This window comes from Lepidochelys kempii, chromosome 1 (assembly GCF_965140265.1).
Source record: "Lepidochelys kempii isolate rLepKem1 chromosome 1, rLepKem1.hap2, whole genome shotgun sequence".
Lineage (NCBI taxonomy): Eukaryota > Metazoa > Chordata > Testudines > Cheloniidae > Lepidochelys > Lepidochelys kempii.
In genome coordinates this window covers 211,307,126-211,328,190 of record NC_133256.1, presented here as the reverse complement: position 1 = coordinate 211,328,190, position 21,065 = coordinate 211,307,126, and the positions used below count along the sequence as shown (strand labels likewise).

The following is a 21,065-nucleotide window of genomic DNA, read 5'->3' as shown; positions in this document are numbered from 1 at the left end:
TCTGCTTTGGATCATTATTGAGCAGAACCCATCATCAGCATGGATGCATGTCCTCTGGAATGGTGGTCAAAGCATGAAGGGACATATGAATCTTTAGCACATCTGGCACATAAATATCTTGCGACGCCAGCTACAACAGTGCCATGTAAATGCCTGTTCTCACTTTCAGGTGACATTTTAAAGAAGAAGTGGGCAGCATTATCTCCTGCAAATTATAACCAAACTTGTTTGTTTGAGCTATTGGCTGAAGTAAGACTGGGTGGGTTTCTAGGCTCTAAAGTTTCACATTGTTTTATTTTTGAATGCAGGTTTTTTTGTACATATAATTCTACATTTGTAAGTTGAACATTCAAGATAAAAGAGATTGCAATACAGTACTTGTATTAACTGAATTGAAAAATATTATTTCTTTTTTTACAGTGCAAATATTTGTAATAAAAATAATAATATCAAGTGAGCACTGTACACTTTGTATTCTGTGTTATAATTGAAGTCAATATATTTAAAAATGAAGAAAACATCCAAAAATATTTAAATAAATGGTATTCTATTATGGTTTAACAGTGCTAATTTTTTTAATCGCTTGAAAGCCCTAGTTTTTATATTAGAAATTCAGTTCTTGTCTACACTGTTTTTCTTGGAAGATTGTGGCTGACTGGAGAAATGCTAAATGTATGGCATCGAGAGTAATGAAGGCTAGGTAATGGAGAGAAGTTCCCTGGTCCTCCATGTCCGTGAAGATCCACAGCAAAGGAAGAAAGACAAGACTTGATATTCCTTTTCTACACAATTAATAGGCTACCTGGATGCCAGTCGCCTTAGACACAGAACACCTGAGCTACCCATTTCTGAAAGCCTTCTTCTGTGAAGAGCTAACTGTGCTGTGAATGAACTTACCACAGTGTTGCCTTCCACTCCAGCCAGTTTGAACGGAGTGAGCCCCTCACTGTTTGGAATTGAGTCCAGGGTTCCCAGACTCCCATCGCTCTTGTCATAGGAGAGAAGCAGGTTGTACATTTGGCAGGCAAAAGTCTTGTTGGGCTGGAATACGAGGATGTGGAGAACAGTGTTGCCTATGGAGGAAGCAATGCAGGGACCATGAGACATGATACAGACTCGAACAGCTGATGTGCATTAAAAAGAATTCTTGATTAACAAAACTAAGGAGCATATCATTGATTGATAACATTAACATCTTCTTACATTTCCCTAGCACCCTCCATACCAGAGACTGCACGTGGAGTAAAGTAACTGCTCAGTGTGTGTAAAAGTGGCAGAACTTGGCCATACACAAGTCACTTGGCCCATGAAGAACTCTTACCCAGAGAGTCTTGTGCTCTGATGTCAGCTCCATTTTCAATGAGCAACCGGACGATCTCCTCACTCCCCACGCAGGCAGCAAATGATAGAACATGCTCCCCTGAAGAGGAAGCGACAGAGGGAAAATACAACCCAGACCACAAGGAAATAAGCACACAAGCCAGATGGAGACATGTATGGGAATCTATGCATGCTGATCAGTCTGAGCTTGGGAAGGGAAGAGAGTTACCCAGAAGTTCAATAAATTCCACCCCTCAAAAAAGTCATACTACTGAGTGAAACACATCCCCCCCCCCCATCAATATGACAGGATGGGTCACAGCTAGGGGAGACCTAGGCTTTTAGAAAGGACACCATTTAGCTAGTTGACAGGTGAGAGAATTGCTGCTATGCTGCTAGGATGATCTGTGTTTAAAATGAATTGGCGTGCCTGGTAAAAACTGTGTAACTGACAGCCCTGGAGATCAGAGCCCTGTATTTATCTAGAGTGGGTATAGCATGGGCAGCATCACTGCAAGCCTTCCCCACACTCCCTCCATCACCCAATCCTCTAGTAAGAGAGAAGGAAAAGAAACCCAGTCTGTCCTGGGAGCTGCAGGCAGGACGTACCAAAGTAGATAAGGTTATGGGCACTGCGCCTGAAGAAAAGTCCAGTGGCCCGTGGGCTGGAGACATTGGCCCCCTTCTTGAGCAAAGCCTTCACCAGATTAATGTTCTGATTCACTGCAGCGATATGGAGAGCTGTCTGCCCTGCAACACACGTGCACCCAAATAAAACACATCCTCTGGGAAATCCACCTCCAGCCATTAAAGCAGAAATCAGTGATCTGCGCCCAGGTTTATTGTGTGTACATTGTGAAGTTTAATAGGCTTGTGCCAGAAAGAGTTCTGCCACTTGCCAAGAAGATGCGCAGGCTGCACATTTGAGATGTTTTCCTAGTGGAGACAGAAGAAACACTTGGGCAGCTTGAACGATGGCTTTCCATGAGGCAGAGAGGTGCCAGGCTCATCTGGCAAGTGAACTGAGAGCCCAAATACTCAGATGAAGACCCTGTTTTTTCTCACGGGGAATGAATAGCAGGTTAAGCTGTGACTAGACAGGGACACCAGCTTCAGTTCTCAAGATGGAGATTGGGGTAAAAAACCCTCTTTTTTAAAAAAAAGTATTTTGGAGAGGAACATTGTTGTTTTGAATCCTAGCTTGGCATTCCTGTTTCTGCAATTGCACTTATTCTTTCAGACCTGGCTCCATTTTCCTTCCCTATTTTTGAATCTGGCCATTTAGCACCATTTAAATCTTTAAAAAAATTTCAGCTGTATATGCTTACCCTCACTATCTGCCTAGCTCTTGATGCTTTAGAGCCCTTTCCCTGAGTAGTTGTGCAAGGGGAGGGAGGAGTTAACCCTGGGATCACTGAGGACCAGATAACTGAACATCAAAAATCTAATATAGTATAAATAGCATGATAATCATTTTCCACATTCCATTGCACAGCCAGCTGATCCAACAGGGACCAGAGCCTGTCCTTTGTGTATCTGTGTGACTGTTCCTATGCAGGTTTCAGAATAACAGCCGTGTTAGTCTGTATTCGCAAAAAGAAAAGGAGTACTTGTGGCACCTTAGAGACTAACCAATTTATTTGAGCATTAGCTTTCATGAGCTACAGCTCACCTCACGAAAGCTTATGCTCAAATAAACTGGTTAGTCTCTAAGGTGCCACAAGTACTCCTTTTCTTTTTGTTCCTATGCAGAGTTCAACCCCAGGTTACACCAAGCAAACAGGAGACATTTGAGGACTTGTTTCACAATGCTATAGTTTAGCAATACAGCAAAACAGGAGATCTCTAACCCACTGTCCTCACTGGGTAATATTTATTTCCTGACCCTCCAGAGGGATCCCAGTTCAGTCTCATGTCTTGGTGATGGTACCTTCATATAGCTCCGATGTCATCCTCTCATTAATGAGTTCTGGAGCTGCCTCCATCAGAGCCTGAGCAGCCTCCATATTATCATACAAGGCAGCCACATGAAGAGCTGTTTCTCCCACTGCGCCTGGAGAGAGTGGGAGAAGCATACAAGTCATCTAGTCATTCATATGTATAAGACAAAGCTGAGCACAGATTTCATATTAATGGTGGGAGCTTTCTGAGTGGAAGTGAAGTCTAGCAAATAGAGTGACTCAGGAAACCTGGGTTCTATTTCTGACTGCCACTGGCCTGCTGTGTGACCTTGACTTTCCCTTTCCATGCTTCTGTTTCCCATCCCATCCTTTGTCCTTCTTGTCTTGTAAGTTCTTTGGGGCAAGGATTACTTCTTACTGTGTTGGTGCAGTGACTAACACAATGGGCCTCTGATTTCAGTTGTGGCCTCTAGGCACTACTGTAATACAATAATATGCCAGTGTGGAAGAGAGTTTCTCAAAGGTGATGGGTGGAGATATTTATTGCAGAGAACAGTCCTACAGTAGGCTGGGTAGGGCAAGGGAGAAGAGAGGCCTAGACAAACTATTACCCAATAGGTCTTTTCCACCTCTAAGTTTCACAGTACGAGCTGAATAGTTCTTTGATAGAATAATTGGGACTGAACTAGGAATTTTACTTTGAGGCAGTACTTAGGCCATTGGATTCCTCCTTTCCTCCTGCTCCAAAAGCCCAGGCCTTAAACACTCTCCTTCAGCTGTTAGCAGTAAAAGGGCTAAGGATATACAGTCAGGCAGTTCTGATACCACGCACGGGAAGGTAGTGGTGTGCACAAACACTGCAGTAGTGTCTTGGTTTCCCAAGGAAGAATGAAGAAACTCAGGACAAATAACCACAGACTCACACTGGTAGGGCCTGGATGTCTGTCATGGGTAGGGAGCAGGAAAGTAAGGGACAATTTACCTCTTTGATAGACATCGCAGGTGCCATCAGAGATCAGTTTCTTGATGGCCCGGAGATTGTTCTCCTTGGCAGCCTGGAGAAGTGGAGATTCCCAGATTCTGCAACCAAGAAAAAACAAATGTTAAAAACCACAATTTCACCCACTTCTCTCTGACCTAGAATTTAATTCTTCAAGATCAACATGGCTTTCTGGAGCCAGTAGCAACCCTCAAGCTTAGCACCTTCTCTGATAGGTAAGTGCTTGTTATGCACTGGTGCTACTCTTTGAATTTCCTCCCCTGTACAAAAAGAAAAACAACAACACTGCGATAGAGAAACAGAGCTCAATAAAAGAATAACAAGAACCGGGAAATCATCAATTCTTACTGCACTGACATGAGACCACATGGTGGCAGCAAAGGGAAAGAGATGAGAAAGAGTCAGTTATGCTTTGGAATAAGTGACTCCCAAACTGTTTCAATTTCTAGATTGTTACCCACATTTAAAACAGATAGTTTCTTTGTTTGAAAGTGTGTCAGTGAAAGAGGCTCAGAGACTGCATTGCCAGTCATTAGAGACCTGTGCTATCAGTAGTCCAGGTAGCTTGGGAGCACAAAAGCCAGCAACTACATCCCCTTATTTCAGGGATCCCTATACAAATGGTGTGTCTTCACTTGGAAACCTAAATTGTCACCATGATGGGTAGGAAGGAAAAGGAGATAAAAAGAAAAATCCCCTCGTCAACACCCCAAAGCTCCAGAGGCACAATGAATGGACTAAGAGCTAAACGGTAATCTCATGCTGTGTGGAAGCTAAAGACCCAAATCTTAAAACGAACAATCTTTCCCCTGTTGCTGAAGGGAATTATGGAAGTTATGGATCACTGAAATTGTGCAGCCTGGTTTGATGCCAGCTACGGGAAACTGAGCCGGTAAAGCATGTGCCATCAAACAAGCTCCAGACAAAGTGAAATAACTCTAGGAGAAGCATGTCCTTGGCTGGTTTTACCCACACCCCAGGGTCTTGATTATTTCAGCAGATTTGTTTGGGTTGACTAAGAACTTGCATCCACACAGTGCCCTGGGTTTCACCTATGGCAGGGTCCCATGATGAGATCAATCTCCTGAACTCCACAGAGCCTTGCCAAGAGAGGGCCGTCAACGCCCACCAGTCTTGCAATATTTGGTTCTTTTCTTCTAGCCCCACATAATGATGTGAAATTCTCAGCATTCAATTTTAAAGCAGCAAGTTTCTAGCCCTCATGGTTGCAGGAAAGAGTTTAAAGCATGACCCAAGTGTCCCCTAAAGGTTCAAAAGCCAGGCGGCAAAGAAAAAGAACCCCAAATGTATTATTTTTAAAAATCTCATAATTTTTAATCTGGTCTCAGGATTTTTGGGTGCCTGGCTCATGATATTTGAACTGGTGGGGGGATGCTGCAGGCCCAGTCTGCCAACTGCTATTGCTGTTTTCACATACAGTAGCTCACTGTTGATTCAACACGAGGAGGACCATCAATCTGACCCAGTACAGCCGGAGGTGGGATGCTGGCTTAGATGGACCAATGGTCTTAGGTCTTATGGCAACACCTACATTCAATAATTAGCAAACATGGTAAGAAAAATTCTGAGAAACAAGCAAAAGGGGAAATATGCTCAGTGAGTCAGCCAGTAGTAACTGAAAGCCCCACCAGACCCAAGCATGGATGGCTGCCAGGCCAGCATTCTTCCCAAGGTAGAACGGTTGCCCTGATTGGAGTTGATGCACAGACTCTCAGTGTGAGGAATGAGTCATAGTGCAGCCCCTCCACCTCCACAGAGGGCTGGGGAAATTCCATAGGCCACCCCTTGAAGTCTGCCTGTGTCCCTCCAACCTGAGTATAAGAAGTGGCTGGCTCTATCCAGCCTTGGGAATCTCAGTAGAAAGGGGTCAAGGATAGTCAACAGGAGTGTTACCTTTAACCCTACTATGTGGGCTTCAGTCTCTGGAGGAGGGGGAAGGAAGACGTTTACCTTGTGATAGAGACAGGCTAGAGCTTAGGCCCATTTGTAAGGAAGAAGTATCCGGTTTCCCAGGGGGATTAAGGAACCCTGAGACTGAAGGGTTAATGATCACAGTTTTCTGGATAATGAATGAAAGAAGCACACACAGAGAAATACAAATGCATACAGAGGACTAGAAGGAGCTGGTCTCCCCTCACCCAGTCACTTCCCAAGCCCTTTGCAGGCTTGCTTCTCCACCCCACCCCACATGCAGAGTTTTAAATTTAACTTTTCACTAGATGGGACTGAAGGTTCCCCATCATACCAAATTATTACATTGTCAGATGTCTCCTGGGTCTAAAAAAAAATAACCATACCCAAACCCTTCACACTGTAATGAAGTTTGGATGAGAATTGAAATGGTCATGCCTCCATATAGCAGGCCCAAACAAGAAATTAGTATTGTCAAACCCCAAGTGTTCAAAATTCATTCATCAGACATCCAGAAAATCATGATTTTTTTAAAGGCTAATTTTGGATTCCTTTTTTTTTTGCCTCCCAGTTTCTGAGCCTTTGAGGTGCACTCAGAACATGTATTTTTATTTCCTCTACCACAAGGCCTAGAAACTTACTTAAAAAATAAAAAAAATAAAAAAGAAATCTGAGTTTGTCAGAGTCACTTGACTCCAAGAGCTGAAGCTTTAAGACAAAAGACCAAGTATCACTAAACTCATGATGACATTGTGAGATCTGGCAACATTGATAATGAAATTCCCGTTGGGTAAATTCCAGTTTAAATCTGAGTCTGGATCCAAACTCTGTAACTTTGTCTGATCTCTACACTCATGTAATACATTCATTACACTTATTCCGTTTTACCTAAAAGAGGCCTTAGGCCATCTTGTATCTCATTTACACTGGTGTACTAGTGAGAGTAAGTGCCACTAATGACTGGAGTTACTCCAGAGTCATGCTGATGTGAGAGCAGAATCCAGCCTCTTTTGTCTCTTATACGGCACTGGTGCTTCTTTGTCTCTTCTCATAATCTAGTCACTGTTGGTGGAGATCCTTGTAGCCTGAAATTCAAAATGAAAGCAAGAAGGCACAAACCCCTGTAAATCAAAATCATAAAGTTTGGGACAATTCTAAAGTTACCTCCCAAGTCTCTTACTCATGGTTTACTATTTAGCTCTATGGTTTCTGTGGGTTCAGGGCTCTGTTTGTATGAAAGGTGCTGCACAAAACAAAAGGTGCTTTGCATTGTTAATAGAACTGGTGGAATTTGTCCGAACACATTATCCAATGAGTTTACCCCTTTTCTGTTTGTGAATCATACAATACCCAGTCCTGGTTTCTGCGAATCAGTGGTTTATGGGAACAAATTTCAGCCTATGCAGTGTTTACATACAGTTCTCTTCAACTCTTCACTATTCATGAGGAGCCTCTAGTAGGTAGTCCACAGAAGATAACCAACTACTAATGTTAGCATCTAGCAACACTTCTCCTTTAGTTTAAGTAGTTCTATCGCTCCTATGGCCCATGGCAGGGCATTACAAACTGGCCAATGAGCTACATACTGTTAAGTCTTATGGTATCATTTCCACTCCCTTATGGGATGACCAAACCATTTTAAATATATAAGAAATAGCTGATAATGAACTATGCACTTTGTGGGATGAATTTCTGGATTCTAACATTTTTAAAACATTTGGGACTCAAGAACATATTCACCAATACACCCATGGTCAGTCACATAATCATAATGGAAGGAAGTAGCCTTGTTTATTCACAAAAATCACCTTGCAACCCACTCTGATTATTAGAATGGGCAGTCCCAGAGATGAGAAGTAGCACACAGCCAGGGTCTCTCAACAGCAATCCATTGAATGGAGAACTGACATGCAAATCCACACCACACCACACCATTACCAGGGAACTTGCAAGGAAACTAATGTTTTAAGTTGGAGACATTGTAAAGTATAAAAATCAGATTTCTTTTCTTGATGAAATTTTTTATTTCAGTCTCTCTGTTGCTAGCACTACCTTAGAGCCCTGAAACTAAAAGCTCTTTTGAAATCCACTTTTTCATTCTCTCATCTAGTCACACCTAGAATGTGACATTGAATTTTGAGTATCTCTGTGCCAGAAGGATGTCGACAAACTGGAGGGAATTCAGAGAAGAAAGAAAAATCAGGAAACATTAGAAGAATAAGTGGAAAAAATAGTCTGATTAAGTCACAACTAAGAAAGGTGTGTGGGGGGATGTAACTACCTATGCATATTTGATGGCTGCAAACAGCAGGGAGGGGAGGAATTGAGTACAGATAGGACTTGGAATAAAGTGGTGAAAGTGAACAAAGGGGTGTGTTTCCTACTGAATATCAGGAAATATTTCCTGTCACTGAGGAAGCAGTATGAGCCTCATTGCCTGAGTTATAGAAAACAAGGTTGAACAAAGCCCTGGAGAACAGACTATAGGGAACAATCCTGAATAAGCCAGGGAGCGGTTAAAGTGTGATCTTGTAAGTGTCTTTCTGACCCCTAGCACAGGGGTTCTCAAACTGGGGGTCAGGACTCCTCGGGGGGTCGTGAGGTTATTACATGGGGGGGTCGAGAGCTGTCAGCCTCCATTCCAAACTGCACTTTGCCTCCAGCATTTATAATGGTGTTAAATATATAAAAAGGTGTTTTTAATTTATAAGTGGGGGGTCGCACTCAGAAGCTTGCTGTGTGAAGGGGGTCACCAGTACAAAAGTTTGAGAACCACTGCCCTAGCACATATTCGGTTACAGGAATGCTCTGTTTAGCCTACTTGTATGTTGTTGCTTAAAGCAGGTGGACTTAATGACATTATGGCTAGGACCAGACAAGGTGGGAGGAAATCACACTCCAGGAACATAACCTTCAGGACAAGTGAAGCAAGGTTGCAAGATGTAGTACTGTGCTGTCAGGATTTTGGCCCAGGAAGATCCTATGCTCCTGGAAAAGTCCCCAAAAACCAGGACATGCTAAGAAGACATTTGGACAATACTAACAATGCTATAATTAACATGTTGATGCTTTACTGGGTAGCCCTCTGCTGTTAGAATGAACTGCAGGAGAAGGGAGGATTGGGCAACAGACTGTTCTGGGAGGGCATGGATGCAGATAAGCTTTTGTAGCACCTTTCATACAAGGATCTGTATGCCCCTTGCAAACTACTAATGAAGCCTCTGAGAGACAGCCAAGTATTAGCGGCAAAGAGTCCTGCGGCTCCTTATAGACTAACAGATGTATTGGAGCATGAGCTTTCATGAGTGAATACCCACTTCTTCAGATGCATGGAGTGGAAATTTCCAGAGGCAGGTATAAATATCCAAGCAAGAATCAGGCTAGGGATAAAGAGGTTAGTTCAGTCAGGGAGGATGAGGCCCTCTTCTAGCAGTTGAGGTGTGAACATCAAGGGAGGAGAAACTGCTTTTGTAGTTGGCCGGCCATTCACAGTCTTTGTTTAACCCTGAGCTGATAGTGTCAAATTTGCAAATGAACTGAAGCTCAGCAGTCTCTTCTCAGAAAAATATTAATTATTATCCTCATTTTATAGAGATTAGGCCAATTTTTTTCAAAAATACCCTCTAATTTTAGGGGTCTTGAGTTGGGCACCCAGATCAGTGGCCACTTTTCAAAATGTGGACTTACCCACAGGAAAATCAGTGGCTCAGCCAGGACTAGAACCTAGGAACCTTGACTCCTAATTCCCTGCTGTAACCACTGAATTATACTACCTCAACCTACATACTTGCTCCACATGCATCCTCATTTAATTTTCTGGCACCTAACAGGGGAAATTGGCAGTCATCCAAACCATATAATTATAACTATGAACCAGACTTTTATAAGCTACAGCAGTGTTCCAAGTGTGTAAATATCAGGAAAGGGGTGAACCAGTTCAGATAATGGGAGAAACAAACCAAAAAAAGTCACAAAATCTTGGGCCAGTTGAAAATATTAATTCTTTCTGGAATATTTTAAATGTCAACTAATTTTTACTCCCTGTTTCACTGAGCTGCCTCCTCTGGCTCCACTTTACATGACTGGAAGACAGGAAGGCTGTTTCTGCGTATTTCTGGTCTGACCAGTGGCAAGAAGAGGGAATTTCACAAAGATCCCGCCCAGGATTTCTAGCCTGCTTGCCCAGTCTCCAGAGGTTTGGAAAAGCCAAGGAAGTTGAGGGTGCCTCCTGGGAGCTGCAGAGACTTGTCTTTAATTAGTGAACACCCCTTTATAAGACTGGATTGGGACTGTCCCATAAGCTATAAGGAAGCACAACCCCACCACACCACAGTGTAGTGGGCAATGAGGAAGATCTTGAAACTTAAACTGGATTCTTTGTAGCAAGGGAAGGAATGTGGCTGTTTGCAGTTACTCCTTGAGCCTATGTCCTGTGTATCAAAGCTGTGCAGCATTTATTAGATATAATTATTAGTAAATGACTCAGTAATATGTTGCAGAAGTCACACTTTGTTTTTCATCAGCTGGATGGGGGTAAAGTAAGGAGCAGGGGAAAACCCAACAGGAAACAGTGAGGATGGGAGCATGTGGGTCAACTACTGACTGGGAGAGTCACTGTATCCTCCTAATAGAAATGGTTCCAAACATGGGATTTCACAAACATCTTCTGCTAAAGCGCAAGAAGGGGTGGCTTCCCTCTGTACTGACAGCTTCTTAGCCAGTTCTTTAAAGAGTCTGCAAGCTGAACCCTGGCTGACAGGGTAAGGAGGGAAAGGATATGGGCCCAAACCATCCCTAAGATAACCCCATAGAATTCAATGCAATTTACCCCAGGGGAATTTGGCTTTATGGTTTTTTTTTTTTAAATAAAGAATTTATATTTGCAAAGCCAGTGTATTGATTGAAATGAAACAAACGATCTAGTGTGTAGTCAGGGTTTTACATCTGAGACTGGGCTCACCACAAGGACATGAGACTAGTCCAAAGGGTGAAATCTGAAAAGAGGAGCAGCAAGGGCAGAGAGAGATCCCTGATGTTGGATCCACCCCAAACTCCTGCTGTACCTCTGAAAGCTGCAGATAAAGCCTCAGACAGAATCTTGAAACCTACCAACCTTTACTCCCTGGTCCTGTGGTAGCATGTAATACCACCTCACAGCTCTAACATAAACAGGGTTAACACGCATATTCAGAAGTAGCCCACTGGCCCAAGCTTCACTCCTCTGTACCTATGGTCCCCAGCACAGCCATGAGAACAGAAGCAGCTCAGCACTATGGAATCACCCACAGACATCCCTCCCCCTCCTCCCTGCTACCACCAGAGTCCCTCCTCCTCTCGTCCAGCAGCATGTAGCCTTCAGGTGAGTTATAGAATGATGAGAAAGGCAAAAAATATGAAAAGGAGCAAAACTACTTTTCAATTAGAAAGCCAAGATAAGAAGGGAAAGAACGGAATGAAAAGGAGAGAAAATGAATGGGTAACCATTTGGGGTATGGAGAGATGGGACTAAGGGATGGGGAACCGAAACTTCAATACTTTGGAACAAGGGCTTCCAGGAAAAAGACTGGGAACTGTGTGAGAGTGTGTGTGTGAGAGAGAGAGAGAGACTGGGAACTGTGTGTGTGTGTGAGAGAGAGAGAGAGAGAGACTGGGAACTGTGTGTGTGTGTGAGAGAGAGAGAGAGAGAGACTGGGAACTGTGTGTGTGTGTGTGAGAGAGAGAGAGAGAGAGAGACTGGGAACTGTGTGTGTGTGTGTGTGTGTGTGAGAGAGAGAGAGAGAGAGAGACTGGGAACTGTGTGTGTGTGTGTGTGTGAGAGAGAGAGAGAGAGAGAGACTGGGAACTGTGTGTGTGAGAGAGAGAGAGAGAGAGAGAGAGAGAGACTGGGAACTGTGTGTGTGTGTGTGTGAGAGAGAGAGAGAGAGAGAGACTGGGAACTGTGTGTGTGTGTGTGTGTGAGAGAGAGAGAGAGAGAGAGACTGGGAACTGTGTGTGTGTGTGTGTGAGAGAGAGAGAGAGAGAGAGAGAGAGACTGGGAACTGTGTGTGTGAGAGAGAGAGAGACTGGGAACTGTGTGTGTGTGTGTGTGTGAGAGAGAGAGAGAGAGAGAGACTGGGAACTGTGTGTGTGAGAGAGAGAGAGAGAGAGAGAGAGAGAGACTGGGAACTGTGTGTGTGTGTGTGTGTGAGAGAGAGAGAGAGAGAGAGACTGGGAACTGTGTGTGTGTGAGAGAGAGAGAGAGAGAGAGAGAGAGAGAGAGAGAGACTGGGAACTGTGTGTGTGTGTGTGTGTGAGAGAGAGAGAGAGAGAGACTGGGAACTGTGTGTGTGTGTGTGTGTGTGAGAGAGAGAGAGAGAGAGAGAGAGACTGGGAACTGTGTGTGTGTGTGTGTGAGAGAGAGAGAGAGAGAGAGAGAGAGACTGGGAACTGTGTGTGTGAGAGAGAGAGAGACTGGGAACTGTGTGTGTGTGTGTGTGTGAGAGAGAGAGAGAGAGAGAGAGAGAGAGACTGGGAACTGTGTGTGTGTGTGTGTGTGAGAGAGAGAGAGAGAGAGACTGGGAACTGTGTGTGTGTGTGTGTGAGAGAGAGAGAGAGAGAGAGAGAGACTGGGAACTGTGTGTGTGTGTGTGTGAGAGAGAGAGAGAGAGAGAGAGACTGGGAACTGTGTGTGTGTGTGTGTGTGAGAGAGAGAGAGAGAGAGACTGGGAACTGTGTGTGTGTGTGTGTGAGAGAGAGAGAGAGAGAGACTGGGAACTGTGTGTGTGAGAGAGAGAGAGACTGGGAACTGTGTGTGTGTGTGTGTGTGTGAGAGAGAGAGAGAGAGAGAGAGAGACTGGGAACTGTGTGTGTGTGTGTGTGAGAGAGAGAGAGAGAGAGACTGGGAACTGTGTGTGTGAGAGAGAGAGAGACTGGGAACTGTATGTGTGTGTGTGTGAGAGAGAGAGAGAGAGAGAGACATGGAGAACTGCCAACTGCATGTCAGACCCCATTCTGAAGTGTTGGGGCTTGTGCTTTTGGGCAGGAGGCCAAGAATCCATGTTTTATCCCTGATGTTACTTCTAAGCACCAAAAAGCCATAGTGTTCCAGCTCAGTGACAAATGTGAAGTCTTAGGTGGCCTCAGGTTTGTTACAATAAGTATGTTAGGTATTTCTAAGGTGCCTATCAGCATGAATATGTGAAAACAACGTGTAGCAATAAAACTCAGATTAAATAAAACTCATTGTGTTTCTGAGTTACTAATTACAGATACTTACAGACAAGAAGTTGCAAACCCAGGCGTCCCCCCTTCAAAGGTTAAACTACTTACCTGGCTTGCAAACAGAAACTCCTCCTGGGGGATAGTATCCAGTCAGGAACCACATCCCAGGACTCCTCCACTAGGGGACCTAAGGTGTGTACTAAGAGACTAGAACTGCGCCAGCAATTCATCATTTGTACATCCACCAAGACAATAGCAAGTTTAAATTGTTCTCTGAAACTTATCTCCCATCCTGCAACACAAATCTTAACCCCCTCAGTAAGAACCAGCTAGTCCTGAATCACAAGACCCTTCCTTGCAGGTCTTCATTAACCTTACCAGCCAGGCCTAGAACAGGCCCACTCCCCTGACAGCTGCTTGTAATGGAGAAGCACTTCCACACCTTTCCCAGAGAAAACATGAAGGCCAAGATTTTAAAAATTTGGCTGCATAGAGCTAAACTCCTAAATCCATATTTATTTAGATTAAAAAAAAAGAGAGAGAGGACTGATGTTCACAGGTGTAGAACACACAACAACTCCCACTCACTTCAGCGAGGGCTGCTTGCACAGCACCTTTGAAAATCAGGTCACTTATTTACTACTTCTGAAAATCTTGGCCTACTGTTTTCATTGGGGTGCAGACACAGGAGACGTAAGAAGAGAGGTGCCTATCCCACAGCCTGTAGGTGGAGTGACAGGCCATTTGTTTGTGTTCTGCAAACACTGTGACTGACTTCAGGGGAATGAAGCTCAAGGGGGCAAGCATGTAGCTGTAGCTCCATGGCACATGTAGGCCTTAAGTCGCTGATCATTTCGCTTAGGCCAATGAAATGCTAAGGGCTGATACTAACTTTCAGACACTGTTGACTAGCGGCTAGAGCACTGGAGTGGTACTCAAGAAACCTGGGTTCCGTTCCTGGCTTTGTTGGTGACCTTAGGCCAGTCATGTGCCTCAGTTTCTCACTCTCTAAAACATTACCAACTTCCTTTGTAAATGGCATTGAGAACTACAGATGAAAAATGCTATTATCATTGTTGCCAGCAGCACAGGGCAGATTGGATCCACCGATCTAGAGGCAAAAGGCTCTGTGTATGCCTTCACGAATCCTGAGCCATCCAACCTCATGGCATAAAGCTGAGTTTATTTCATACAGCTATGACACTGAGTACACAGTAATTAAAGTACTTCAAATGGAAAAAAAACTGCATGGATGAGACTCAAGAGTCATACAATTCTCTCTCCCCCTTCCCCCTTCCCCCCTCCAATAAAGCAAGGCAAATATGTGGCATTAGCAAGATATGTTGATGTAAACTTTGTATTGGCACTACTTCAGAATGACCTGCATAGCTCTCCGCAAGTTAGGTAGGTTGTCCCAAAACTCATGGCAACAGAATCTTTATAACGCCCCATGCTCTTTACATGTAATTATAATAATGCCTTTAATTCCTTTTGTGCCTTGTAACAGATGATCTCAAAGTCTTTTTACACACGTTAATTAATTAAGCCTTACAATATTTCATGAGGTACAATAGGCATTACTGTTCCTATGGCACAGATGGGGCAAATGGGAAGTGTGCAGAGGTGAAATGATTTTCCCAGCCAAAGTCATGTAGTGAGTCAGTGGAAGAAATGGAAAGAAAACCCAGTTATCCTGGTTCCCAGTCACCTGCTTGCTCTAACTCCTAGTCTGCACTGTATACCCAAGTTTTATGTATTGGAATTTTTGGGTGTGTTCGGTGGAATTCTCTTATGGTGTAGTTTCTATAATCAGATTCCAGAGATTTTGTATAAATTTATTACTTATCCTGGAGAAAGCCAGCTAAGATTAAATAAATACTGCTGCTATTCTTGGGATATTGTACCAAGTTCCTGTAGGTGTGTGATTCCCCTTAGATTGCCACCCCCTTTGAATTACCTGAGACTAAAGAGTCACACAACCACCCTCCCCAGTAAACTAAGGCAAATATGTACATTACCAAGATACGTGATGATGTAGAGGGATATAAACCTCATATTGCGACTACTTCAGAATGACCTGCATATCTCTCTGCAAGTTATGCAGGTTATCCCAAACTCATGGCAATAGAATCTTTATAACACCCCATGCCATTTACATGTAATTATAATTATACCTTTAATTTCTAGTGTGCTTTTTAACTGATGATCTCAAAGTCTTTTCACACACATAAATTAATTAAGCCTCACAATGTCTCATGAGGTAAAATAGGTATTATTTTAATATGAATTATTTTTAGTTCCTAGCTCACTAAAATCCCAGGCTAAATGTTACTTTTTATCAGTTCTCCTTTTTCGCCTTTACCATGTCCCATCAGTTGGGATTGGAGACTTTTGTTCTTAATCTCCAAACATTCTTGTCAAGTGCTTCTTCCAAACTGACACCAACCTTCTTCACGTCATCATTCAGCTTCTCAAACCACCTTTTTCTAGGTCTTCCTCATGGTCTTTGTCCCATGACTACTGGTTCTTGTACTATCTGGCCAACATATCTCAGATTTCATTGTTTCACAGACCCAATCATCTCTATTGATACTCCCTCAGCTTTTCCATGATGGGGCCTATCTGCATTATGGCTCATACTGTTTTGTTGCATAGACTATCAGCTCTCGTCTTGTCCGGTGTCCACCTGAGCATTGTCATTTTGGGAGTGTGAAGTAGTTGTTTTTCTCTCTTCCTCATTGGCCAGCACTCTGACCAGTACATACAGGCACCATCAGAACAATTTTCTAGGAACTCTGTCATAAGCCTTCTCTAAATCCACAAACACTCAACGCAGCTCCATGCATTTCTCCCTGTCCGCCTCTTGCACTATTCGGGATGCAAACACTGCATCCATTATTAACTTTCTCGGCATAAACCCAAATTGACCCCCCTCCATAATACTTAACGTGATCGTAGAATATCACGGTTGGAAGGGACCTCAGGAGGTCATCTAGTCCAACCCCCTGCTCAAAGCAGGACCAATCCCCAATTTTTGCCCCAGATCCCTAAATGCCCCCCTCAAGGATTGAACTCAAAACCCTAGGTTTAGCAGACCAATGTTCAAAACACTGAGCTATTCCTACCCCAAGGTAGAAAAGTTAAGGTGATGGGCTGGTAATTGCTGCATTCTTGCACATCTCCTTTATACTGGCTTTTTATAAGCTAATACACCTAAATCCTGTGCAAATTTCAGAGTTCAATTACACAGATAACCTCACAAAGCAGACACATGGATGAGAGCTGCCAAGTTCCCAGTATCCCATGCCCAGTTGCATGCTGTTCAGGGGAGGAAATGCTGCTTAGCAATAAAGGAATGGTAGGGGAGAGGAAAAGTGAACTCAAAGACCCTTCTTTCTCAGTGTGAAATGCTGTCATGTTTGCTACACTCTGATACTCCTATGGGAACTGTTATATAATGCAAGATTAAGCTGTGGAAATAGCACAATAAGATTCAAAGAAGGATGGACACACATGAGAAATTACTACTGCTATAAGAAAAGGAGTACATGTGGCACCTTAGAGACTAACAAATTTATGTGAGCATAAGCTTTCATGAGCTACCGCTCACTTCATCGGATGCATTCAGTGGAAAATACAGTGGGGAGATTTATATACACAGAGAACATGAAACAATGGGTGTTATCATACACACTGTAAGGAGAAAGAAAAGGAGTACTTGTGGCACCTTAGAGACGAACAAATTTATTTGAGCATAAGCTTTCGTGAGCTACAGCTCATTTCATCAGATGCATTCAGTGGAAAATACAGTGGGGAGATTTATATACACAGAGAACATGAAACAATGGGTGTTATCATACACACTGTAAGGAGAAAGAAAAGGAGTACTTGTGGCACCTTAGAGACGAACAAATTTATGTGAGCATAAGCTTTCATGAGCTACTTCATCGGATGCATTCAGTGGAAAATACAGTGGGGAGATTTATATACACAGAGAACATGAAACAATGGGTGTTATCATACACACTGTAAGGGGAGTGATCACTTAAGATGAGCTATTACCAGCCGGAGAGTGGGGGAGGGGAGGGGGGGAAGAAAACCTTTTGTAGTGATAATCAAGGTGGGCCATTTCCAGTAGTTGACAAGAACGTCTGAGGAACAGTGGGAGCAGGGGGAGGGAAATAAACATGGGGAAATAGCTATCAATCCCTCTGCTTTGTCAACTGGAAGAGTTCAGGAAGAAATTCTGTTATTGTCCCATCATACAAATATTACACAACAAGGCAAATTATAAAATCAGCTGCTATCCTAGATAGGCTTGTGGACTAGACAGACAAATAGAGCCAAATTCTGCACTAGTTTCAGCACTGATTATAATGGGATAGTCTGGAGTTTTGAAAGGAAAAGGAGAAATATTATTGTGTATCCAGTATGTGTTTTCTATAGTAGTAGTAGAACAAGTTAATCAAGAATGGTCCACTAAGACTGCAAAAACAAAATGACCCAAATGTGGTGCAAGCCTCACTGGCTTACACTAGTTTTTTTCCCAAAAACTTGGAGAAGTGAAGGATTTCTAGGAACAGTTCAATGAGTAAGACACCAAAGTAGAAGTTTCCCTTCTGTTTCTGCCTATACATGGATTACAAAACTGAAATCCACGAAGCAGCCTCCAGCTCCTTGTAAAACATTCCCTCCCTCTCCCCAAAGGAAGGAGTTAGATCTATTTGGAGAGAAAAAGGTAATAGAAATGCACTGGACAGAGCTGTTATTGAAAGGACTGGGTAGGTTTATATATTGTCCCTATTTCTGAGAGAGAATTTCCACAGGCTAGTATGACTTAAAACTTTTCTACCTTTAAAAGCATTTTCTCTCTCTTCTGTAATATTACCTCTCTGTAATATTTTGTATTAAAGGCTTGATCAAATTCAGTGGCACCTTATTCAGAAGCGAGAAGATTAAGCTCTAAGGGCCATCTTTTGGTTCTCTGATTGTACAGTGCTCAGCACAGTGGGGTCTTGCTATTTTAATACAAATAATAATAAAATAATAAACAATAATGGGAGAGAATAAAGGTTTAAAGATAAGACTCAGGGCTTCTCTCCATGGGGAAAGTGACTGGCAGAACTCTAGTGTTATAAACATACTGCATCTACTATAGCTATTCCATAGTTATGCTGAGGGATAGCTCAGTGGTTTGAGCATTGGCCTGCTAAACCCAGGGTTGTGAGTTCAATCCTTGAGGGGGTCATTTAGGGATCTTGGGCAAAAATTGGGGATTGTTCCTGCTTTGAGCAGGGGGTTGGACTAGATGACCTCCTGAGGTCCCTTCCAACCCTGATATTCAATGATTCTATGGTATAACTCCCTGTGGGGACTTCATGCCAGTGTTGCTTATATTGCTTCCAAAGTGGCATAAACTGTATGAAGGGGTATTGGAAAGGAAGGAATGTCCACATCCCCCCCCAACTATCAAGTGTGTGCATTTGGAAGGGATAAGCTGAAGAGGGCTTTCATAAGCATATATGAAAAACAAGCTCTCTGAAGATCTTAGAGATCTCTAAGTGAACGGTGTGCAACACATCAGGCTAAAGACTGTCACCTCTGCAAAGGTCTGTTATACAAAGATTCCACAGGACCACAAACGGAGCGTGCACAGTGTACACTTCACACAACAAGCAGCAATGTCAGCAGCAAAGAGCTTGATCCAACACTTATTAAGGTGATGGGCAATATACTTCATACAGACAGAAGCTCTGAGCACCTATAACTTCCCCTGGAGAGGAAGATTAAGCCCATTGCTGCTCTGCACCTTGGGTAGTCACCTATGCCTGTGCCAAGTGGGTGCAAAACATCAGTCTGATCCAGTAGCATTTTATACCCACTTGGTGCAAGTGGCTGTGCAGGGTTCGGACCCGTTGTGCTCAGGGAGAAAAGAAAGGCAAAGGGTTTCAGGGAGGTAGGAAGCAATTCCTCTGAAACAAGCCCTCATTTTTTCAAAGCAAGCCGTTATGGCAGCACTTACAAACACATAATTAGCAAGTACATGAATTTCCTGCTGATGCTTCATCAGATGTTTTGCACAAAAACGCTTTCATATTGACATGACCTTTCTGAATGAGCGGCAGCTGGACAGAGAGCATAACCGGTATATTTTTAAGGGAGTGAAATCAGTACTTGTGAAAGCAAGGAGCAGATACTGCGAGTCACAGGCAGGCATAATGAAGACATATGCTATGTGTTTCCCCACATACAGTTCTTCAACATACAACTCAATATTGACCTCCAGCAACGCAACTGCTAATCTCTACCTGGGCTCCCCACACAAATGCGTCAGTGGACCCCACACCTATCCTGCAGCCCCCTGTTGTTCCAGCCTTGGGAACTACAATCAGTTGTCCCGATTCCCTTCAATACTGCCCTACAGTGCTCGCCCTGGCTATTCCAGTCCTGGGAACTTCACCCAGTTCTGCCAATGCCTCTCTATCCTAACACACACCCTGCTATTCTAGCGCTGCATCCCTCTTGAGCAGAAACTACATATTGTGCCCAGTCATGCAGTAGGTTTACACAATGAATTCGTGGGGATGAAACTGAGACCCACTAAATTCATTTCACAGATGAGCAGAGATACAATCTGAACTCCAGAGATATTCCTCCTTAAAAAAGTCTGAAAGAAAGGCCGATCGACAAGTGCTGCAAGCACTTGCTGAGTTTATCTACAGCCTGGGCAGAGACACACAAGCTTTAACAGAGAAAGCAGCATGCAGAGGAGGGAAAGCAAGAAGTCTGAGCGACACTGTACCTTTTCTGCTGTAGCAGGTGGATTTCATCCAGACGCCGAGCCCAGGATTTTTTGCCCTGTAACTTGTGTCTGAGCCTGTTCCAGAGCTGGATGAAAGGTTTGCTATTCCCAGGCAGGGGCAACCCCATTGTCTTTTCCCTTTCTCCTCCTTTTCTTCAGCTGGAGCAGCCTTCTATACCAAAGCAGAAGCCAGCAACCCTCACCCAGAAAGATTTAAGGCAGTCTTACTGAATGGCCCTGGGCTGCCTCTCCTCTCCGCACTGTTTATTAACTCTTCCCGGAATCTCCTGTGCACAGCTAGCTCAGATGTATCTGTTCAAAAAGAAAAATGTAACCACCTCTGGCTAGCAGGCCATCCTGAGCCACGCCGACCATCAGAATGAAACAAAACAGACAGAGCAGCGAGTTGATCCCCAAAATAACCCGCCCCAAAAGTGTGTCTGTTTTGGAGACAGCCACTTGGGATCCTATGCTTCAGGTGCTCTGACCCTGCCCAGCTGCTGAGGAATATCTAAGGCTTCAGCTCCTAACATGTATTTTCCATTTCTAAGGTCTAGGATTTAGAGAAGTTTCTTCCTTATCCACCCCGGCTACCTGTGGGAAGGTGCATCTGATCATAGACAGAGGACTGAGCAGATCAGGCAGAGCAGCATCTAGCTCTGTGAGCATATGAGAGTGTGTCATGAAAGATACTATCTGCTGGGAAGGCACCGAGGCACAGTACAAAGGAGGCCACACCTCCCAACTCTCCTCTCCACAAATCACATCAGAGACACAGCTTGTGTTTAAGGAGCTGGCCGGCCTGCCCCATCCCCACCTCTCTCTCTCACACACACACCCCCGCGTGCACGCATACAAAATAATTTCCAATCTCCAAATCTTTTAGGAGGTGGCAGAAGAGTTTAAAGAT

At 43.7% G+C, this 21,065-nt stretch overlaps 1 protein-coding gene across 5 annotated transcripts in view; it reads right to left on the bottom strand.

The window, feature by feature from the left end:
• LOC140898599 (transient receptor potential cation channel subfamily V member 6-like) overlaps positions 1-20,836 on the bottom strand; it is a 46,987-nt gene extending 26,151 nt beyond the window's left edge. Inside the window, exons 1-7 of one of the 5 annotated variants that reach the window (XM_073312640.1) lie at positions 20,750-20,836; positions 20,156-20,467; positions 4,204-4,301; positions 3,251-3,373; positions 1,930-2,070; positions 1,322-1,420; positions 898-1,073 (exon numbers count right to left, since the gene is read on the bottom strand). In XM_073312640.1, coding sequence (XP_073168741.1) covers positions 898-1,073; positions 1,322-1,420; positions 1,930-2,070; positions 3,251-3,373; positions 4,204-4,301; positions 20,156-20,283 — 765 coding nt within the window. In that variant the 5' untranslated portion in view covers positions 20,284-20,467; positions 20,750-20,836. Of the gene's footprint in view, positions 1-897; positions 1,074-1,321; positions 1,421-1,929; positions 2,071-3,250; positions 3,374-4,203; positions 4,302-20,155 lie in introns of all 5 variants that reach the window. The other 4 variants (XM_073312630.1, XM_073312649.1, XM_073312659.1 and 1 more) reach the window with 4 other exon arrangements.
• Between the last annotated feature and the right edge of the window lie 229 nt (positions 20,837-21,065).